We start from the raw sequence: 21,898 nt of genomic DNA on the forward strand, positions 1-21,898 counted from the left end.
GGGGCGGTGGCTCACACCTGTAATCCCAGCACTTTGGGAGGCCGAGGTGGGGGGATCACAAAGTCAGGAGATGGAGACCATCTTGGCCAATGTGGTGAAACCCCGTCTCTACTAAAATATAAAAAATTAGCCTGGCATGGTGGCACATGCCTGTAATGCCAGCTACTTGGGAGGCTGAGGCAGGAGAATCGCTTGAACCCGGGAAGTGAAGGTTGCGGTGAGCCGAGATTGCACCACTGCACTCCAGCCTGGGTAACAGAGCCAGACTCCATCTCAAAAAAAAAAAAAAAAAAAAAAAAGTCAAGATAAGAAAAGAAAAAGAAGAAATAAAGGAGGAAAATGGTTACAATAGTAAATTTTATGTTATGTGTATTTTATCACAATTTAAAAATTCAGAGAAAAGGAAAAAATTCTGACACGTTAAAATGTGGACAAACTTTGAGGACATTATGCCAAGTGAAATAAGCGAGTCCCAAAAGGACAAATACTGCATGATTCCAACTTACAGGAGGTCCCCAGCCTGGTCACATCCATAGAATCAGCAAGTAGAATGGAGGTGGCCAGGGGCTGGTGGGGCTCGGGGGGAGCTGGTGGGGGTCGGGGGGGCACTGGCAGGGGTTGGGGGGGCGCTGGCGGGGCTTGGGGGGAGCTGGCGGGGTTCAGGGAACTGGCGGGGCTCGCCAGGGAACTGGAACCAAGGGTTTGGTACTTTTGCTTGATTAGCATGCCATTATTTATTTGAAATGCTCAGTGTTTGCTCAAATTTGGTGAAAGTATCTTTTGAAGACATATTCTCTGAGCCTTAAAAATGGCTGCTATCCATAGTACTGTAAGATGCACTGCCAGTAGATTTGATACTTTTCATTTCAGTGTAGGCAGTAATGTTTTCTAAGAAAGATTTAGAAATCAGCGAAGTGTAACAATTGTGTTTCATTTATGGAATGAAAAAACTAAAGTGTCCCATTCAGAACACTTTGGAAAGGTTGTCTGCTTAGGAGATGTTTCTGGAAGCATCCCTTAGAGAAGCTGCCTGAGGAATCTCCTTGCCAGGTTGTACCAGATTTTTTTTTCCTTAAAATGTCGTCTTTGGCTGAATTATTCATATCTGTAGTAATATTTTAGGTACTTGTTGGATTTTTAAAGGAAGATTATTTATTTTCAGATTTGCTGCTATAATTGAAAACCTAGTAACTGGTCCTGTTGATTGTGCCTTCATCACTGTTTCTCTGTGCCACGACCGTTCATGTGTATTTGAAATAAAGAAGTTTAAAAAGCCATGTTGAATTCAAGATTCCTTCTAATAAAAATAGGTGAAACTTAATGAGTAGTGTCTTATTATTAATTTTGTTTAACACTGAGACAATACTAGTTATCCATTTTCAGTTAGAAAAAGGAGTGGATCCTTTATTGGGTTTTGTAAAGTCTTTAAAGAAAGGGGAAAAAAAAGCCTTACTGTTAAGACAGTGATGATCAATATTATGCTGATGTTCACTTTATTATATGTACTATACAGTTCCTAAAATAAGAGTAGCTACCTGGGCCTCTTTGATCTAAAATATTGAGGGGCTACAAGTTTTTAATGTAGAAAATGCTGCTAATGATGCTTAGGGCCTGAAGTACAGTGACTCCCATTTGAGTGACACTACAGGTTTATAGAGGATTCTGAAGGTTAGAAGGCATCTTGTGGCTTATGTAAATATTTAAAATACAGCTCATTAGAAATGGAGATTATGCATCTTTGTCAATAGGAGAGCGATGGGGCTGTATGATTATTCCCTTGTTCCCCAACTAGATAGATGATACTCTTTCAAAAATACTTAATTCATATTGTCTTACATTTATGTTTTCCCCATGCCATTAGCATTTTACGTGTAGCTCTTACATTTGCAAATATTAGAGTGAACACACATGCTTTAGTTTAAAAAATATTTATTATAGAAATGTACATTTAATTAGTTTTAAGGAATGTACCTGACCACAGTGTTAATATATATTTCTTCAAATTTGCAAACTTTACACCTTTAAGATATCTACAAAGATATAGTTTATTTACAAGTTTTACAAGAAATGATCACAATACTGTTGACACAGTTACGAATGAATCTTCTCACTTTTTATTTCACTCTGTACTTATAGAAAGAACAGAGAGTATGGGTGAAGTTCCATCCCAGTGCCAGGGACAGCCCGTAGAGCAGAATCAGAGGTGCAAATGGATACAGAAGAATTACTGTATTTTTCAAAAATGGCAATGCTGGAAAAGAAAGGAATCCAAACTGATTTTTTAAAAAAACAGACTAATAAATGAACATTTTGAAAGACAGCTTACGTCAACAAGTGGGGTGAAAGGGAATGCATCTTTTGAATCAGTAAGATGATGCTATTTATACCCAGAACTACTCTTCCCAACCCCTCTGTGCTGTTTCCTTCTTGTCTAGGGGTGGGAAGAAACCTAGGAGAGAAATTATTTCAGCACAGAGGCTGAGTGGGACATACACTGGACCAAGAGAGGTTAACAATGAGGGAGAAATGTCACAAATATTCATGAAAACAGTGGTGAATTTAAACTTGTGACTGCCTCAGAAACCTCTAGGAGTCCAACTTAAAGTACAGAGATGGATGATGTTATAGGAAAACATCTTTTAGCTATTTGAGATTTTCCACTGTAAAGCATTATACCCCCACTTTAAGAGGATGTGAGCTCAACTAGTAACCCAGGCTTCAGAAAAGAACTGAAACTCTTAAATAATATAAAAGTCTGGCTCCAAATATTGATGTTTCTTGCTCGCTGCTTAGTTAGCGGGACCCTACCCCATGCATCCCGACCTAAGTATTTCTCATACAGGAAGTTCTTAAACAGAAACTGAGCTGTACTCCAACTATTCTAAGTGGTATAGGGAGTTACCAGGAGTGTTCAAATAACCACTTAGAGAAACCACAGTGCTGCAGTGTTCTCATCACAAAACACTTTCAAAATTCGTTAGAAATGACACAAACATCTCCCCTGGACTAGAGAAAGCACTCCCCAAACAAGGCATTACAATGAAGGGGTTAAGTGTTCCCTGACAAACCAGCCGAGGGGGGAAGAGAAGCGGGGTGGGAACAACTCTGGAGCCAGGCATAGTCAGAGCCATCTGTATTTATAGTTAGGCCCTAATCATCTACAGTAACAGGAAAGGAAGGCCTAAGAAACGTACATTGCAGTCTCTAGATTTTATTTGGCTTTATTTAATGGAGATCATTTCTTAACATAAACGAAAAATAATATATGCTCCTCCTTAAGAAAAATGAACTGACAACAGGATTTAAGGGTAAATCTGCAAACATGTCCTGAGGACAATAAATGTTGGGCCCGATCTTCTGTGATCGTCTACAGAACCATATGGTAATCATGAAAACTAAGAATGGGGCAAAAAGTATGATTCAAAAGGCTTCAGAGAACTTCAGTTCATAGTCCTATGTAACAAGATGCCGGGCCCCACCCTTCTTCGCTCTACCCTCCTGCTGGTAACCCACAACCTGAAAGCATGAGAGAAGAGGAGCGAATGGTCCTGGATTCCTGCAAGTCATTTGGAGATAACCAGTATGGTTTAACATGGTTCCTTGAAAGTATAAAATCTGTTATATACCAGCTAGGCCATTTTCTAGCTGCATGACCATGGGTAAGTTGCTTAATCTCTCTGCCTCAGTTTCCTCATTTGAAAACGGAAACAAACCTGTGTAATTGTTATGAAGATTAAATGAGATAATGCACATAAAATACTTAGGATAGTGCCTGTAAGTGTTCCATAAAAGCAAGCTGTTTGTACTACTGTTACAACTTTCCCCCTCTTGCTATGTTCTCAATCAACCAAAAACATTTAAAAAAATTACTTACCACTGTATCCCAGGAAAGTTACATAGATATAATAGCCAACTGCAACCAACCATAAGGTATTTCCAACTAAATATCCAATAAATGTATCTGTCAGGATAACATCTGCCAGAAGAGATGCAGACCGTGAGTCCCTTTACCAATGCATGCAATGAAGACTTGGATAATATTCTAATTAACTGCTACTTACGGTTGATGAAAAAAAGCTGGATAAAATGCAAAATGACCAGGAGTGGATAAAAAGCATTGAGATGCACATCAAAAGCATAGCCCCATTCCACATCATAGTCTCTGCTCTGTCGTTTCACTAAATACTTGTTAGAGATGAACCTAAGAGCAAAATTAAAATTTCTTTCATAATAAAATGAATTCTGTAAATGTTTACTGACGACTTTCTATGTGGCAGACATTCTAAATTCTGGAGATATACCAGTAAACAAAACAGACAAAAATCCCTGCCTTCCATCTAGGAAGGAAGGCTGACAATGATACACATATTGTCAGATGGTATGGAAAGAGAGAAAGCAGTAGAGAAATGTGGAGAATACAAACTTGAGATGCAATTTTACATATGAGGGTCATAGAGTAACATTTGGGTAAAGACCCAAGGACAGTGATGGTGCCTGGCAGGTCTGAGGAATGGTAAAAAGACCAGTGTGCTGAAAGAAAAGGAGCAAGAAATGAAGTCAGAAAAGAAACAGGGTTGGGCCCAACATCAAGTCACACAGGCTCCATGTCTTACGAAGCCTGTGGCCGTTTTACTTAAATCTTTGGCTTTTATTCCTGGTGAAGTGAGAAGCCACTGTGGAGTTTTGAGAAAAGTATTTGACTTAAATGCCTTGACAGAGCCTCCCTGTTGGCTGATCTGAGAACAGACTCGAGAGACAAGACTGGCAGTAGAGACCAGTTAGAAGGCTACTGCAAGGAATAGATGAGCAGGGGGGCTGGTGGCAGTGGAGGTGCTAAGATGTGGCACACATGATACTCTGAAGGTAGAGCCCCTGACATTATTGGATGTGGAGTATGAGAAAAAAATACTCAAGGATGACTGAGAGATTTCTGCCTTGAACAAATGGAAGATGGAGCTGCCTTTAATTCAGGTGGGGCTGGCTGTGGGAAGAGTGGTTTTGAGGTGGGAAGGAGTGTGCGGAAGTTTGAATTTGGACCTGTTATGTTGAAGATGCCAACTAGTATGGAGTAAGAAGTCGTATACAATGTCTAGAGTTTAGAGGACAAGTCCAAACTGCAGATATAAACTCATCAGTGTGTAGATGATATTAATATTTAAAGCCACGAGCCTGAATGATGTCACCAAAAAAATGAATGTGGATAATGAACAGGCCCAAGGCCCAAGACCTGGGTCAACCCCCTATTAAAAGGAGGATGAAATAGTAAGAAGCAGTTAGGAAGAGTGACGCATCCAGCCATAAGAACAATTATTCAAGCGTATGTCACTGTTCTACAACATGGCCTACTAGATTTTCAGTTCAGTGATGAATAAAAAGTAAAATATCCAAATAATAGAAAAGTAGATCTTCAAAGAACAAAACTTGTATTATAAACATACATTGGAAATTAAATGTACTTTTTAATGTATTATTCCACTTCATCTCAAGGATACAATTAAGAATACGCTATTCTGACACTGGGGATAAAAATGGAAAATACACAGAGGTACAATACTAATGGTAACAGTCCCTGCATTTCGTTATCTGAAAACGCCAAAACAATACTGAACAAACTAGAGCTTACCAAGACAGTTTCCTTTTTAGCCAAGAATGTGTGCCATTCAAATTGTACGGAATCAGTATGCAGCTCGCTCCCCAAGAGCGCCCTTTCTGTAGACGTTCTCTGCTGCGCCTATTCTCCTGCTTATCCCAAATGGGCGCTTTTCAAGCTTCTGGCCTCAGTGAGAGTCTTTCCTCTGGAAGACAGATGTGCCTTCCGAGAGCACTCCAAGGCACTGTGGTTTTCACCTCCCAGCTCCATATTAACGCCAGTCAGAGGCTCATCATGGCCCAGACTGTTGCCTCTAGGTCTAGAGTCATCAACCTCAGTGTCTACTGACCTTCTTTTCCACTCTTCAGGAAGCTCCCTCAACAGGCCAGCAAGGGCTGCTTCATTTGCATCTGCTGCTTCCTCAGTCATCTAAGCCAAAACCTTACAGGTCATCCCAAAGGAGCCTCCCACGCACTCCCTCTTCCTGATCCCCCCTCATACCTCACCTTGTTATCTCAGGAAGCTCTCGAATCCATCTCTCCTCTCTATTCCTATCACCACCATACTATCTGGGCCTCCTCTACTCCTATGCAGACCTCTGCAAGTGTATCCAGCCTTGCCCACTCACTACTCCAACTTTTGCCTCCTCCACTGCCATGGAAAAGATAGTGTGAGTTTGACATCATTTCCTTACTTCAAAGTCTCAAAGCTCCCCACCTCCTTCTGCCCCCAACCCACACATGCAGTCTATGAGACAAAGTCCAATTTTTTCCTGAATGGCATTAAGGCCAATTTCTCTAGTCATATCTCTTCCCCAGTGACTCAGTGTCACCCTATGCTCCCAGACCTAGCGTGCTGTTCACACCTCTATGCCACTGCACTTGCAATTCCTGGTACCAGGAGTCAACTATTCCCCATCTCCACAAAACACCTCCTTATGCTGGCTTCTATAGCTCCTCTGTGATGGTCATCATTACATGTAGTCATTTCTCTTTCTAGTTTCTCACACAACATAGGTTCTCAAAAATACACTGAATCCCTTTCTATTTAATTCAAACTATAATACAGACTCACATGAAATGTGATAAAACTCCAGGCTGATTTGGTCCCCTTCTGTGGCTGATATTGTTTGGCTGTGTCTCCAAAATCTCATCTTGAACAGCAATCCCCAGAATCCCCACGTGTCAAGGGTGGGGCCAGATGGACATAATTTCCCCCAAGGTGTTCTCGTGACAGTCAGTGAGTCTCACAAGATCTGATGGTTTTATAAGCATTTGGCATTTCCCCCACTTGTACTCACTCCATCCTGCCACCCTGTGAGGAAGGTGCCTGCTTCTCCTTTGCCTTCCGCCATGATTATGTTTCCTGAGGCCTCCCTAGCAATGCAGGACTGTGAGTCAATTAAACCTTTTTCCTTTATAAATTACCCAGTCTCAGATATTTCTTTATAGCAGCGTTGAGTACAGACTAAGACAGTGGCCTCCAGAATTACTGCATTCGTGGCAGAATGCTTGTTATGAATGAAACTATTCCTTTGAAAGTCTTATTTATTGAAATTTTTAAATACATCATTTGTTTTTCATGAATTTCTTGGTAATGAATACGTGACTTACATTAGTATTAATTCTAGGCCAAATTTTAGAATTTTATATTAACAGTGCACAGCATTTATTGGCTAACTAGCACATACAAAAGCTCTGCTGTACTAGTCAGAAGTTACAAAGGAAAATACAGGTATATGTCATTTTACCACACTGCACTGTACTGCGCTTCACACATACTGTAGGTTTTTAATTTTTACATATTGAAGGTTTGTGGCAACCGTGTCCAGCAAGTCTGCCTGTGCCATTTTTCCAGCAGCATATGCTCACTTCATGTCTGTGTCAGCATTTTTGAGCAATAAAGCATTTTAAATTAGTCTGTACATTGTTTTTTAGAGCCATAGTGCTACTGTACACTTAAAAGACTACAGTATAGTGTAAATATGATTTTAATATGCACTGGGAACCAACACATCTGTGTGACTCAGTTTATTGTGATATTTGCTTTACTGCAATAGTCTGGAATGGAACTAGCATATCTGAGCTATGCCTGTAAAAGGGTGGTATTGGCTGGGCGTGGTGGCTCATGACTGTAATCCCAGCACTTTGGGAGGCTGAGGCGGGAGGATCACCTGAGGTCAGGAGTTTGAGACCAGCCTGGCCAAATGGCAAAACCCTGTCTCTACTAAAAGTATAAAAATTAGCCAAGTGTGGTGGTGTGTGCCTGTAATCCCAGCTACTCAGAAGGCTGAGGCAGGAGATTCGCCTGAACCCAGGAGGCAGAGGTTGCAGCGAGCTGAGATCACACCATTGCACTCCAGCCTGGGTGACAGAGTGGGACTCCGTCTCAAAAAAAAAAAAAAAAAAAGGCTGGTATCAGAAGTTATAGTTGCAGAGTTTTGCTTAAAATATTAGTAATTACCAAATATTGAACACTTAACTATGTGTCAGGTAATTTTCATAACATAATTCTCTCAAAAATTAGACAGAATAGGTAATTAACTCAATTTTATAAAAGAAGAGACTGGGACAAACAGTTTCACAGATAACTAAGTTGGCATTTGAACCCAGGTCTCTCTGCAACTAAAATGTTCTCCACAATGACTACCATGCCTACCCAACCACTGGTCCTCTACTGAGATCGCTAGCCACATCCCCTGCCCTTCATCCAGCATGCCAACCACACAGGAGGACTTTACCAAACACCAGATTTATCCTCAGTACAATGCCGTTGTTAAATCAACCAAAGTCAGACTGAGAACCCTTTTGATAAAGCTTCTGTGTGTGTGTGTGTGTGTGTGTGTGCGTGTGTGTGTGTGTATGTATGAGACACAGAGAGTTTTATTCTCAGGAAGGCATGAGAAGTTTAAAAAAAAAATCCTTCTTTTTCAAGTATACTTCATTTAATGCAAAGATTCAAAGTAAGATTCCACAAAATAACCCTTTAGATCTAAATGGATTTAAACACAATGAATATCAAGAAGTGGTCTCTACTGACAAATGCAGAAAACCATGCTATCAGCCAGACAACTTAAGCAGACTGGCTAAATCTGTAATATTTTTGCAAAACCAGGCATTTTGTTAGTATGCAGAAAATAAATCTCGGGACCCCAAAATCACTAAGCCAAAGGGAAAAGTCAAACTGGGAACTGTGTCAGGCAAACTTGCCTCCTATTTTATTCCTAAGATAGCTTATCTTTACAGGTGTGGGACAGAAAGTCCTCCTTCTGCTCACCTGAGACAAGTGTTTATCTGATTGCTTCCTCTGCCCCATTGTTTATGTAAAAATGCAGACTCACTGAGCCAGACTAAGGCATAAATGACTATTCCTGTACCTGCCTCTCACAAGTAAATTGTGTATTCAGTGAAAGGCAGATCAAAGACTCAAAAGAATGCAACCATTTGTCTCTTATCTAACTATAACCTGCCTTTCCCCACTTTCTGGATTAAAACAATGTACATTTTACACACATTGACTGATGTCTCAAGTCTCCCTAAAATGTGTAAGAGCAAGCTGTGCCCCGACCACCTTGGGCACATGTCATCAGGACCTCCTGAGGCTGTGTCACAGGCATGTCCTTAACTTTGGCAAACTAAACTTTCTGAATTGAGACCGATCTCAGATATTTTGGGTTCAAAACATAATTATTTCAATTACTTGCTACATTTGACAATATTATAAACAAACCAGACTTTATAGTATTTTCTGATACAGGTGGCAACACGGGAGGGAAAACTGTAATAATCTTGGCAGTCAAAATTGATCATTCAGTAACTCTACCTTGGTTTCAATTTCCATCTGCTGCTATTGTACCTCTGAAGCAAACAAATGGAGATGCTACAGCAGTATCTGAAAAACCAAAGTTATGGTACTTACCACATTAAAGTTGCTATCAGAAGACCAACGCCTACACAATCTATGAGTACAACCCAAAGGAGAAGCTTTATTGTCTCAAAGAATCCCATGTCCAGCACAAAGCCAAATCCTATAGTGGACACTGAAATAAAGATTCACAAGATTCATTTAGGGACTCTGCTAGGTTCTGGAAATACAAAACACATCCCTTGCCCTCCAGATGCCCAGGCTAGTGGGAGAGACAGGTCTGTGAACAAAACTCCCAATATGTGTGAACACCACCTTGGAACACAGCGTGGCCACTGAGAGAGTTGAAGTTTCCTGAGGTGGGCCCTTGCCAGGCTGATTCACCACGGTGGCCTCAGTAAAGCAGTGTAGAGAAGGCACTAACATAGTTTAAGTCCGGTTAAGGTGCAAAACACCCTATAAACTTCAATATCTTACCCACTTCAACACCCTACAGGTAAATGAGACCCTTGCATTATGGAATTGGGGAACTTCAGTTTCTCAGGTTCACATCAATACCTTTACAATTCTCACTATGGATTTGCCTGACTGTGAAATGCAATTTCCAGTTCCATATTCCTTTTCACAGTCAGCTGACATTTGGGTACCGATTCAAGTAGTTAAAAAGATATGGAGTGAATCTTGTCCCCTGCTTTTCAATGTCCTAGGGTAACAGTTTACTCTGGCATCTGCTTGGGACCTGTAGAACCAAGACTCCAACTTTCTTTCCTGTGAGATTTTTGAGGCTTCAGTGAAAGGGAGAAATAGTTTCCAATATTTCCAGATTCTGACCCACAACACATTTATAACAAATACGAAATCTAATCAGAAACACTCAGCGTTCAATTCTATCTCAGATAAACACACTTACCACAGAGCCAGATACTTAACAGGACCAAGAAAGCAGGGTCATCTCTGGCCCACTGGTCCTTCGTCTGTTTTCGATAATGAAAATTTCTGTAAACTCTCTGTGGGGATGTGAACAGATAGAGCATCTGCCAGGCAGCAAATTCAAAGTCCATTTGCCGAAAGCGGAAAAGCCTTCTCAGATATTTGTAGCGTTTCGCTCCGGCTGTGTGTCTTGCTGCATCCCTGGAATTCAAGACTCCGTTCCCCTGCGCTGAGGAATTCACGGAAGTACTCGGTAACATCTTCCTAGATGGAAGAAAAACATTTCTTTTACACGTATTCTGGAGAAACTTTTGGCTACCGACACTCCTGAGTTATCTGGTAGGGAGGTCACTTTCCATGTTCTTCCCAACCCTAGAGAAAGGCCAGGAGTCAAAAGCAAATGCAGTTAGTTCTGAGGCGGGTCTTGGGGCTTGGGAACCGCAGACTGCAACCTCAGGCAAGGGCAACAGCCCACCCTTCTGAATCACGTAACACTTATCCAGGGGCAGCTACCATTACAGAGACGGGGATGATGTGACCGCCCCATGACTCCGAGGATAGTGACAGAGCCAAGATTCCAAATCTGACTCGAAATTCCGTGCTCTTAACCACCAAGCTTTAAAGAAAATGCCTAAGAAAGCAGTTTCAGCCGGTCAGAACAGTGTTACTGAAGAGGTCAAATAAATGGCCTATTCACACAGACCCACTGCCAGCAAGCTTCTCGGTCACTAGAATGAGATTAAAAACCAAGGAAAACTCCGATCCCTAGTGTTTTACATCCGGAATAGTTCAGCAGAGGGAGCGGTAGCGTCAGAGTCCAGTCCAAACGGTCCGAGCTCCGGGGAGCGCCGACCACTGCCCGGCTGCCCGTCTCCCCTCCACTTCGCAGGCCCCCTGGACGCCGGCAGCGTCTGGCCGGGCCCAGCTGCTCCCTCCCCGCCCGGGGCCGCGGGTACGGCTGCCAGATTTAGCAAATAAAAACACAGAATGCCCAGCTCCATTTGGATTTCAGACAGGCCACGAATAAGGTTTTAGTATGCCTACATCCCACGCAACATTTCTAACATACTTATACTAAATGCTCTTTATCTACGATGCAAATGTAACTGGGCGTCCTTTCATTTCAGCCGCAACTCTATCACCGGCCGAGGGGCCGGACGCCGACACGGTCACTGCCAGGCCGCAGCGACGTCAGGCCGCAAGCTGTCGGGATTAAATGGCCCCCGGCGCGAGCCTGGGCCGCGGGAGGGCAGAGTGGTCCTCAGGCCTCACCTGCAGTCCTGCTACAGCCTCGACCCGCGTCCGAACCAGCCCACCACCTCCTCCCAGCAGCCGAGCCCAGCCGCCACCGGGCGGGCTTCCCTTCCCGCAACGTAGCCGGGTACCCACTTCCGCCGCGCACGCGCCACCTCTCGGCCCCCGTAGTCCTCGGCCCTACTGCCGCGGCCCGCCGGAAGTTGTTGCCGCTGGCTTCCGGTCCCCTGAGACTGGGGCCTCGCTCGCTCCTGACCCGGTGGCAATCGTTGCGGTGGGAGAAAGTCGAGTCCGCAGCGGAGGGGAAGCGCCGTCATGCCCAAGTATTACGAGGACAAGCCGCAGGGCGGCGCATGCGCGGGCCTGAAGGAGGACCTGGGCGCGTGTCTGCTGCAGTCGGACTGTGTGGTCCAGGTAGCGCGGCCGGGCGCTCCCGGTGGTGACGACGCCTGCCCCAGGCAGGCCCGGCTCGGCGGAGGGCAGCGGGTCGCCCGCGGCGGCGGTTGGAGTTAACCATCCCGGGCGTAGGTCACAGCTCGGGCTCACTGAACGTGCGCAGATCCACTGAGCTATCGGAGCCCCAGTTCCCTGTGGGGTTAAATCGGAGATAACGATAAACGCACCCTGTCGGGTGTTTGTAAAGGTTAACCCATTTCAGTTCACGAAGCGAACTGAACATTATTGAATGCTAGCACTCTACTAGGCTCTGGAGACATAAAGGAGAATAAGCCAGGTTTCTTGCCTGCCTAGAAATGATAATCTGTCGAATTAATGATTCCAGAGGTTGCGTAAACCTCGTACACTGCCCTGGCCAGTAGTGCCTCCTGCCTGTTCAGTTGTGACTGAATGTGTGCTCAGTTTGCCTTGTGTTGATGTGAATTTGTTTCTGAGTTACAGTTCTCTGCATTCTTGGATGTTAAGTTGTAAAAATAAGGCAACTCCGTATTTTCACGATTTTGTATCTTGCTTCCCCTACACTCTTCCTTCACTCCCCGGCTACAGACACAGGTCTCCTCAGCATCCTCTCGGAATGCACTGAGTCATGTAGTGAGGTTCACAGTGGACCTGAGTTCTGGATTAGAGCTCAAGTAAAGCACAAGTGCCTTTTCCAATTGCAGAGGCCCGACGAGAGGGCATTCAATTGTGTGCAATTGTCTTTGCATTGGGGGATGTCGTTTCAGAAAGTTGCTGTTAGAGAAAAGATTACCCCCAAATGGACATCCACTGTAAGACTGTATCAGTGTTTCTACCGAGTCACAATTTGTTTGGTTCACTGATTTTAGCAGTCAGCCATTCTCGCCTCCCAATGTCTAGTAAAACTTGAGTTGTTATAAATTTAAGAGATTATCTCGCCCAACTTCCTTATATAAATAAGGAAACTGAAGTACCGTTTTTTTAGGGCTCCTCTGTCCAGGGCTATGTCCCCTCTGCCCCTTACTCACTGGTGCTGCCGTTCAGCCAGCTCCTGGTAAATGCCTCTTAAGTGGCAGGCATGGTGCCTGACACTGGTGATAACTAAGATGAATCAGTAACAGTCACTACCCATGTAAGCTTGGTGTCATGGGAGAAATAGACATCTAAGGGTCTCAATTCCTGCTGTAAGACTGTAAGCATTTATTAAACATGTGTTTAATGACTAGATCTTGAGGAAAAAAAATGCCTTAGCCCAAGGGAGAGCATCTGATTTTGCTTCAGAATTTGGAATCTGCTGAGGTGACATTTGATCTGAGTCTTAAAAGTTGAGTAGTAGTTTATCAAGTAAAGGAGTGGGAACTGTTGTGGTTGTTGAAAATCTGAAAGAACAGCAAGTGCACAGGCAGGGAGATGTGGGAGGGCCCAGAGGAGCTAGTGTCCTGCCATATGGGAATGCGACAGAAGGCCTGAGGGGAAGGTTGCAGCCAGGTGTGAAGGCCTGCATGTGTGTCAGAGTGAGGAGACTGGCTTTTATTCAGACGTTCAGCATCGGAAGGCCATGTTGATGAGTAGTCAAGGGAAGAAAGTACACTGAGTAGGACTGAGGAAAGAAACTCCAAGCGGAGGACAATAGCAGCAGCACAGAGAATTCCAAGCTGGCTTTCTGCAGCAATTGATACAGCAAACATGTATGGAGTGCCAGGCTCCAGTTCAGGGAACAAATACTGATGAATGGAACATGGTCTCTCCAGTGTAGAAAGCGGAGCTGTTTGGCTAGAATGCTGTAGGCAGAGATTATGGTTGGGACAGCTGGTACAGACTTTGCTTTTCCCACCATTGAATATGTGGCCTTACCAATGCTGTTTGGTCAGCCAGAAAACGTGATGCTTATAAACAGTTCTTTAGATGGAAGTTCGTATACAGTTTGTGTTAAATTCGTTCTGAATGGTGACTTCAGCTGGAGTGTAAAAGGGCAATAGTGAGGAGGTTTGCAGGTCCAGAACAATCTCCTACAATCTGTTGGCAGCTACTGCCCACTGCTCCTCACTGGGGACTCCAAAAGACCAAGGAAAGCTCTGCTGAGGTCTGTGCTTACTCTGTGTGGCAACCTTACTTATGATGGAAATTTTTGATTTCTTAAGTTCTTGAATAAAAAGGTTAATCTGATCCTATGGCAGGTTGGTGCTATAGTCTCTTCTTGCCAGTCTTTAACCCACCTGAAACCTGCAGCACCTCGCTCTAGGGAGGAATTCAACATAAACATGTATTGAGTTCTGGTGCTGCTTTGGGAGATTGTCAAGGAGTTAGAGGGCCTCAGAGAAACTCAGGGTAATGGTAAGGATGTAAATTCCAGTGAGGCTGGAGGAAAGCAGGGAAAAAGCAGATTCAAAAAGCATCTCTTGAAGAGACTTCTTAGGATTTAATGACTCCTGGATGATCAGGACAATGAAACTCTGCCAGAGGAACTTCACTCATCATAGGATATCTTCTTTGTCTCCACTAACAGCTTCCAGACACCCTGACTCTTCATCAGAATCACCTGGAAGTGGTGTGGCTTTTTAAAAGTACAGATTCCACTGCTGCCTTCACCCTACCCCCAATAAGTTAAAAGTTTCTTTCCTAGGTTGGTTCTTGGGCACAGCCATGTTTGAGAGCACTGACTGATCTTGACCTCAGAAGGCAAAAAAGCTTGGGAGTGTATTAGAATATAGATTCAAGTACATGTTACAGAGACCCAGAATAATAGTGGCTTGTACAAGATAGAGAACTTTCTCTTTTGTTCTTGTGCCTATAATCAGGGCCTGGTCATTTCCCTCAATCTTCCATGAACACAGACACTGTTGATCTTGTGACTCTGTGCTGTGAAAATAGGAAAATATAGGAAGTAGGGTGTTGCTCTCATATTCATGGTCCAAGACTGCTTTGCTTCCACATCATCAGGCCCGGCAACCTTATGGAGTGAAGTGAGGAAAGGGGCAAGCCTCTTTAAGGACCAACCCAGAAGTTCTACACCTGTTTCCCACACATTCCAGTGGCTAGAACTTAGTCATAGGACCACAGCTAGATGCAAAGGTGTCTAGGAGATCTCACCCAGTCATATGCTGGATAAAAAGGAAGAGCAGACAGCTAGCAGTCTGTTATTTGGGGTAGAGTGGATGATGAATGACAGTCTTTTAGCTTTAGTGTATCTAGATGGATCTTTACCCCAGGCAGTTGGCAATATAGGTTGAAAGCTTTTGAAAAAGGTAGCATCTTAGTTACAGTTTGAAGAGGCATCAGCTTATAAACTATAGTTATAACCTTTTGTATGGTTAGTCTTCTTTTGTCTGCCTCCACATCGTTCATGTGGGCAACGCATCCCACCAGCAGAATTGCAGTTTGGAGAGGAAGGAAACCTGCTACTCTGATCCACTTTTGAGAGTCACTGAGGTAGATGACATTTGATATCTAGGATCCAGGCAGACATACAGACTGGAAGGTGGCCAAGATTCCTGGGAGACAGGAATACCACAGACATAGTACCCTGTAGCTTTTCATAGTAAAAACTAGCAGAGTGTGCCTGGCACTTGCAACATGAAGGTTCTGGGGAGTAGCTGCAGTGATGCGGCCGTAGAGTCAAAACCTGCTTGAGAGAAAATCCCTGATTATGCAGAGCAGATGAGCTTTGGGTTACATTTTTCTTGGTGCATGAATGGGCCACATGTTTCTATTTAAGTAGTATTCCAGCCTGCCCTGTTAATATCTTTGTAAAGTCTTTCATGCCAACACTAAAAATATTCTGATTTTAGGGTACCCAGTTCACACACTTCACCCATAAGGAAATGAAGATATCCCTTTCTAGATGTTTATATGAACAGTTTAAGGAAAAGTATTCCATAGAAACCAGTGTTTTCAAGAATTCAACAGTGTCCTTAAAGTTCCCAAGTTACTTTACAATTTTTTTTTCATTCTTTAGGCACCAACAGCCCAAATGAATTAAGAACTATTTCCTACATAACTTTCTATTTTCCTCTTTTAACACTTTACAAAAGGACTATTTTCAGAAGGACAATTATTTTGTACTTTGTGAGAAAATTTCCAAGGTGTTTATATTGTTTTATGTGTCTGTCATAGGAAGGAAAATCACCTCGGCAGTGCTTGAAGGAAGGATACTGCAATGCTTTGAAGTATGCATTTTTTGAGTGTAAAAGATCAGTGGTAAGTGGTTAAAGATTTTCAAAAGCTTATGCTAAAAATTAGCTATAGGGAGGTTAAATATATGAATGACTTAATAGTTACGGGTAAGTCGCAGTGATATGGTTTGGAAAAAATTATGTAGATAATATTTCTTCCTCCAGTGAGTTAATGTTAGGTAGCATTCATAAAAACCCACAGCTCATTGTTGTGTTCTTCTGTCACCGTGCTAACCACAGCTGCTGAACTTTATGCATTTCTGAAAGTGTGAGAATGAAGTCTCGGCAGGTATATACGGGTAAAAGTTGATGTTGGCCACTCTTGAGTTCAGCTCAGTTGGCAATTGTATACAAACATATAATGTGGAGCTCTAAGGTGCATACACTTGTGCCTTATGTGACTAAGAGAAAATGTCAGTATCTGTGTTTGAATTTTGGAGGGATAGATTGTAGAAATAGGGCCTAAAAAGAGATTACAAATCTCTGGGGTTCATTCTAACATTCTTTGAGTTGAAAGATCTACGGAGATCTTTGGAATGGAAACTGAGACCCTTTTCTTGGAGAAATGTATAAAACCAGAAATATGAGCATCCCATTAAAGGAAGAAAGCACTTGGACTTGAGGATGCTTTTTTTTTTTTTTTTTTTTTTTTTGAAAGGGAGTCTCGCTCTGTCACCAGGCTGGAGTGCAGTGGCGCAAGCTCGGATCACTGCAACCTCTGCCTCCTGGGTTCAAGAGATTCTCCTGCCTCAGCCTCCTGAGTAGCTGGGATTACAGGCGCCTGCCACTGTCCTCAGCTAATTTTTGTATTTTTTTTAGTAGAGATGGGATTTCACCATGTTGGCCAGGCTGGTCTTGAACTCCTGACCTCAGGTGATCTGCCTGCCTCGGCTTCCCAAAGTGCTGGGATTACAGGAGTGAACCACCACACCTGGCCTGGAGCATGCTTTTGTTTGCTTAGGAACTACACTGCAAATCCCTTCCTTTTTGTTAACAAAAGAAATGGAGGGTACTGATACTTACGACCTGCAAGTGGATGTAAACAAAGAACTTGGAGCATGTTTGCCAGCTAATCAGATCCAGGGAGGGTGTAAAGTTAGATTAAATTTGGCCCTGCTCTGTTTACTTTCTTAAGTGACATTTTTTCCTGTCATTCGATGTGAACAGAGGATTTTCTTGCCTTTTCTCACATAGATTTGTTACCCATGTAAAATGCAAACCTTTAACTTTGTCAAGAATTTCAAAGCGTGTGCAGTAAACCCTCTGAAATTCTCTACCTAAAGCTCAGTCTTCGATCTCCAAAGAACGAAGTCAGATTTTTTTTTATTTTTTCAATTTATCTACTTTCTGCAGAAATTTTTAACAATCTTACATAAAAAGTAAAATGTTCTTACCATTTCTAAATATCAGTACAAGGCAGAGTTTCACATATACTTTGACACTGAAAAGAGCACCTTAGGGACCCTTTTTTTTTTTTTTTTTGAGATGGAGTCTCGCTCTTTTGCCCAGGCTGGAGTGCAGTGGTGCAATCTTGGCTCGCTGCAACCTCTGCGTCCTGGGTTCAAGTGATTCTCATGCCTCAGCCTCCCGAGTAGGTGGGAGTACAGGCATGTGCCACCGTGCCCAGCTAATTTTTATATTTTTAGTAGAGATGGGGTTTCGCCATGTTGGCCAGGCTGGTCTCAAACTCCTGATCCACCCACCTCTCCCTCCCAGAGTGCTGGGATTACAGGCATGAGCCATTACACCCGACCAGCTTAGGGACCTTTTTATAATCTTTCTCCAAGACCATGTTTTACTGTTAGTCCTCCAAAATGAGTAGAGTCATAACGCTCTTAATGCAACTTGTTATACATGCTTGGCAAAAAACCCAGAAATATAACAATTTAAATTGTGTGGGTAATTTTGTATGCTATTACAGTGAGTGTGCATCTTATTGAAGGTGAGATGGGAAGTTTGAATCTGCTGTTCTCTCATAGTATGAGGAGTTCACCATCCTGATTCCTGTGTTTAAAATTTTTTTTTTTTAAAGTATGGCTTTAGCTACTTTACCTAGTGCTCAATGAATAAATGGCTGTCTGTCCACACTGACTTTGTTGGACTAACTGGTGGGGTCTGTCTCCAAAATAATTCCTTCCTATAGAATAGTGGTCTGCAACCTTTTTGGCACCAGCGACCAATTCCGTGGAAGAAGACAATCTTTCAGGTCATCAGGCATTAGATTCTTATAAGGAACGTACAACCTAGATCCCTTGCATGTGCAGTTCACAGTAGTGTTCATGCTCCTGACTCTAATGCTGCTGATCTGAATGTAATGCCCCTGATCTGACAGGAGGTGGAGCTCAGGCCCTAACACTCCCTGTCCTGCTGCTGACCTTCTCCTGTGTGGCCTGCTTCCTACCAGGCCATGGACTGGTACAGGTCTATGGCCTGGAGGTTAGGGACCCCCAATATAGAATTTTTGGGGAGTGACATTGACTATGCAAGTTTGCCTTATAAACTGACTTTAGAACCCTCTGCTCTACCTACTACCCTTAAGAAATGACTGCACTGTGAGGCTTCAAAGAACGTGCTGCCAGTTTGTGAGGTAGTAATTCACCTGAAGGATTTTTAATCCCAAAGTAATGTGTTACTTAACATTTTTCAGGGCTCATCCGTTGCAATTTAAAGATTTCAAATATATTTGAATATTAACCTAAACCGAGAAAGTTAAGTTTTTTAGAAGAAGGATATCTATTGAGTATAGTCCAAATAAAAAGTTAAATGTAATTTGGATTCTGCTTGTGAAGAAAATCTTTATTGATTGCCCTTAAGCGGAACTTCTATTTTTAATGCTATCTTTCCTATTTATTTATTTATTTATTTATTGCCCAGGCTGGAGTGCAGTGGCGCGATCTTGGCTCACTGCAACCTCCACCTCCCGGGTTCGAGCGATTCTCCCACCTCAGCCTCCCGAGTAGCTGGGATTACAGGTGCATGCCACCATGCCCAGCTAATTTTTGTATTTTTTAGTAGAGATGGGGTTTCACCACGTTGGCCAGGCTGGTCTCAAACTCTTGACCTTGTGATCCGCCTACCTCGTCATCCCAAAGTGCTGGGATTACAGGCGTGAGCCTCTGTGTCCTGCCAATGCCATCTTTATTATTGTGGTTTTTCTTGGTAGTTCTGATGTCATTCCTTTTTTGATTTTGCTAATAACTGGTTTATTTCTCTCATGCAGTGATACCCTTACCAAAGTAAGGGGTGTTTAATTAATTATATTGTACCAAATTTGATTTAATTGTATATTTATTTTCAGTTGGATAACAGGGCAAGATTCAGAGGAAGAAAAGGATATTGATACATTATGTTGAAGCCAACATGGAAAACAACAAATATTTTCTCTGGTCATTAACACAAAGAAGCCAAAACAGGAAACATACTTTTTACTACATCTGTTTGGTTGGACCAGATTTCTCCTCCATGGAACACTGAAGGAAATGGATGAGTTCTGTTTTCAGATATGTATAAAGTAAATGATTCTCTTGATCCAAGTTATTTTTAGAAGAAAAACCTAATTGAACAGTTACGGGTTGGGAGCATAATAAATGTGTTTTGAGAATTGTTCTAAAGCACAGAAAATGGAAAGACTGTTATTTGCAAACTTGACTCTTCAATTGAATTACCCAATTTGTACAGGCCACTGATGTGACTGACACAGTCGATAACATGGAGCCTATCCAGAAGATGTCTACTGGGAAAGTTTAGGATAAAACTTTTTCTGTAGTTCCGTCTTTTCCTGTCTAGTTCTAAAATGAATTGTGTTTGATTCCTTAGAGAAGAAATACTTCATTTGTGCTCTGATTCACGGAAGTAATAACCTCAGCACTTCAGTAGCGTCCACAGGCATAGCTGATGCTAGGCCCCAGATTGCGTTGCCCAGGCTCTTTATCATCATCTTCGGATTGTTTTTGTTTCCTGGTTTCATTTTCAGTCTGGCCTACTCTACATAATGGGCCAGTGTCAGCTCCAAGTCCACATCCTTACTATCCATGATTCAAAAGGAAGAGAGAGAACTTCCTTTTTCAGGATCCACAAATCAAATCTATAAAAGGACTCTGGTCTTCCCAGGATCACCTGCCCTTGCATTGGACCAGTCCCTGTGGAAGAGGGGATGGGGGCTTGTGATCTTGGCCAGGCCTGGGCTATCTGCACTGTCATTGCTAACTCCTGTCAGAATCACATGGATGAGTAGTGGGCCGAATCCCAAAAGGAAAGGGGTTTAGAGCAAGTGGAAACAACAGATGTTCACTATAGAAAGCAAGAATGAAAACCATGAAGTGGTTGAAGATTAGCCTTACAGTAATTTTATTCTGATCACTTAATATAGTAGAGTCAAACAGGAATCCAAGTTTCCAACTTTATTTTTGGCACTGAAGAATCACAAAGAACTCTAGCGTCTTTATACCTCCATGGTTCACTGGAGTTAGAGCAATCAGGGTGTTGTACAGCTCACTTGAGTTTTTAAAGGTTCTACTAAAAAGTGAGAATTCCACACCAATATGGGTCATTGTTGCAGAATATCACAAAGGTCTGTTGTGTATACTCCTTTTCACCAGGAAAGGGACAATAATGGTTTTTTTCAATGTATATATATTTAAGTGATATAACTTTTTATTAATAAAAGTAAACAACTCTAAAATTTATAAAGCCCTGTCATCTTTGTTTAGTAACAGCTTTATTGAGCTTTATTTGGAGAAATACACATACCATAAAATTCACCCTGAAACTTACCAATTCAGTGTTTTTTGTTGTATCTACAGAGTTGTGCAACCATCACCACTAATTCCAGAACATTTGCATCACTACAAAGAGCAACCTGTACCCATTAGCAGTCACTTCCCTTCTCCCTCAGCCTCTTAAAAACCACTAAGACACCTTTTATATAATAAATATGTAGCCTTTTGTGACTGGCTTCCTTCACTTACCATAATGTTTTCAAGGCTCATCCACATGTACAATCTATCTGTACTTCATTACCTTTTGTGAATACTATTCCATAGTATAGATGTACCACATTTTATTTATTCATTCATCAGTTGGCAGACTGGTTTGTTTACACATTTGGGCTATGATGACTAATGCTATGAACAATGGTGAACAAATTTTGCATGGACATCATATGTTTCCGTAAGAGTGGAATTACAGGGTCATATAATTCCAACCTTTTATTTTTTTTTTTTTGAGACAACGTCTGCTGTTGCCCAGAGTGCAGTGGCATGATTGCAGCTCACTGCAGCCTCACCCAGGCTCCTCCTAACTCAGCCTCCTGAGTAGCTGGGACCACAGTCACGTGACACCATGCCCAGCTAATTTTTTTGGTATTTTTGTGGAGACAGGGTCTCCCCACGTTGCCCAGGCTGGTCTCAAACTCTTGGGCTCAGGTGATACTCCCACCTCGGCCTCCCAAAGTGCTGGGATTACAGGCATGGGCCACTGTTCCTGGCCCAACTTTAACATTTTGATGAACTGCCAAAATTTTCCATAGTAGCTGTACCATTTTACATTTCCACCAACAATCTTTGAGGGTTCCAGTTTCTCCACATCACCAGCAGTTATAATTCATGTTTGATTGTAGCCATTCTACTGGGTATGAAGTGGTATCTCCTTGAGATTTTGACTTTTCATTTCTCTA

General features: G+C 42.5%; 2 protein-coding genes across 5 annotated transcripts; one reads left to right on the forward strand and one right to left on the reverse strand.

Moving 5' to 3' along the window:
* Positions 1–1,912: 1,912 nt before the first annotated feature.
* UNC50 (unc-50 inner nuclear membrane RNA binding protein) lies at positions 1,913–11,955 on the reverse strand. Of its 4 annotated transcripts, none has more exons than XM_058428602.1 (6): positions 11,774–11,955; positions 10,365–10,648; positions 9,509–9,629; positions 4,062–4,201; positions 3,875–3,976; positions 1,913–2,251 (listed from the first exon to the last, which is right to left on the reverse strand). In XM_058428602.1, exons 1-6 carry the CDS (start codon positions 11,953–11,955, stop codon positions 2,115–2,117), a joined length of 966 nt encoding a protein of 321 aa, XP_058284585.1. In that variant the 3' UTR covers positions 1,913–2,114. The 4 variants fall into 4 exon arrangements, with proteins under 4 accessions (XP_058284585.1, XP_032034632.1, XP_032034634.1 ...); XM_032178741.3 differs by lacking the exon at positions 11,774–11,955 and adding an exon at positions 11,657–11,758; XM_032178743.2 differs by lacking the exon at positions 11,774–11,955 and adding an exon at positions 11,454–11,509.
* LOC116484052 (cytochrome c oxidase assembly factor 5) lies at positions 11,921–20,913 on the forward strand. The gene is made up of 3 exons (XM_032178744.2): positions 11,921–12,052; positions 16,166–16,249; positions 19,523–20,913. The coding sequence occupies exons 1-3, from the start codon at positions 11,954–11,956 to the stop codon at positions 19,562–19,564; spliced, it is 225 nt and encodes a 74-aa protein (XP_032034635.1). The 5' UTR covers positions 11,921–11,953; the 3' UTR covers positions 19,565–20,913.
* Positions 20,914–21,898: the final 985 nt, after the last annotated feature.

This window comes from Hylobates moloch, unplaced genomic scaffold, assembly GCF_009828535.3.
Source record: "Hylobates moloch isolate HMO894 unplaced genomic scaffold, HMol_V3 SCAFFOLD_15, whole genome shotgun sequence".
Lineage (NCBI taxonomy): Eukaryota > Metazoa > Chordata > Mammalia > Primates > Hylobatidae > Hylobates > Hylobates moloch.

Excerpts from the sequence above, each read along its gene's own strand:
- LOC116484052 (XM_032178744.2), top strand. The coding sequence starts at position 11,954 with ATGCCCAAGTATTACGAGGACAAGCCGCAGGGCGGCGCATGCGCGGGC. Across the intron at positions 12,053-16,165 it reads AGTCGGACTGTGTGGTCCAG|GAAGGAAAATCACCTCGGCA; the intron begins GTAGCGCGGCCG and ends TGTCTGTCATAG. Across the intron at positions 16,250-19,522 it reads TTGAGTGTAAAAGATCAGTG|TTGGATAACAGGGCAAGATT; the intron begins GTAAGTGGTTAA and ends ATTTATTTTCAG.
- UNC50 (XM_058428602.1), bottom strand. The coding sequence starts at position 11,955 with ATGACGGCGCTTCCCCTCCGCTGCGGACTCGACTTTCTCCCACCGCAA. Across the intron at positions 10,649-11,773 it reads GTGGCGCGTGCGCGGCGGAA|GAAGATGTTACCGAGTACTT; the intron begins GTGGGTACCCGG and ends TCTTCCATCTAG. Across the intron at positions 4,202-9,508 it reads CTGATAGCAACTTTAATGTG|GTTCATCTCTAACAAGTATT; the intron begins GTAAGTACCATA and ends TTTTGCTCTTAG.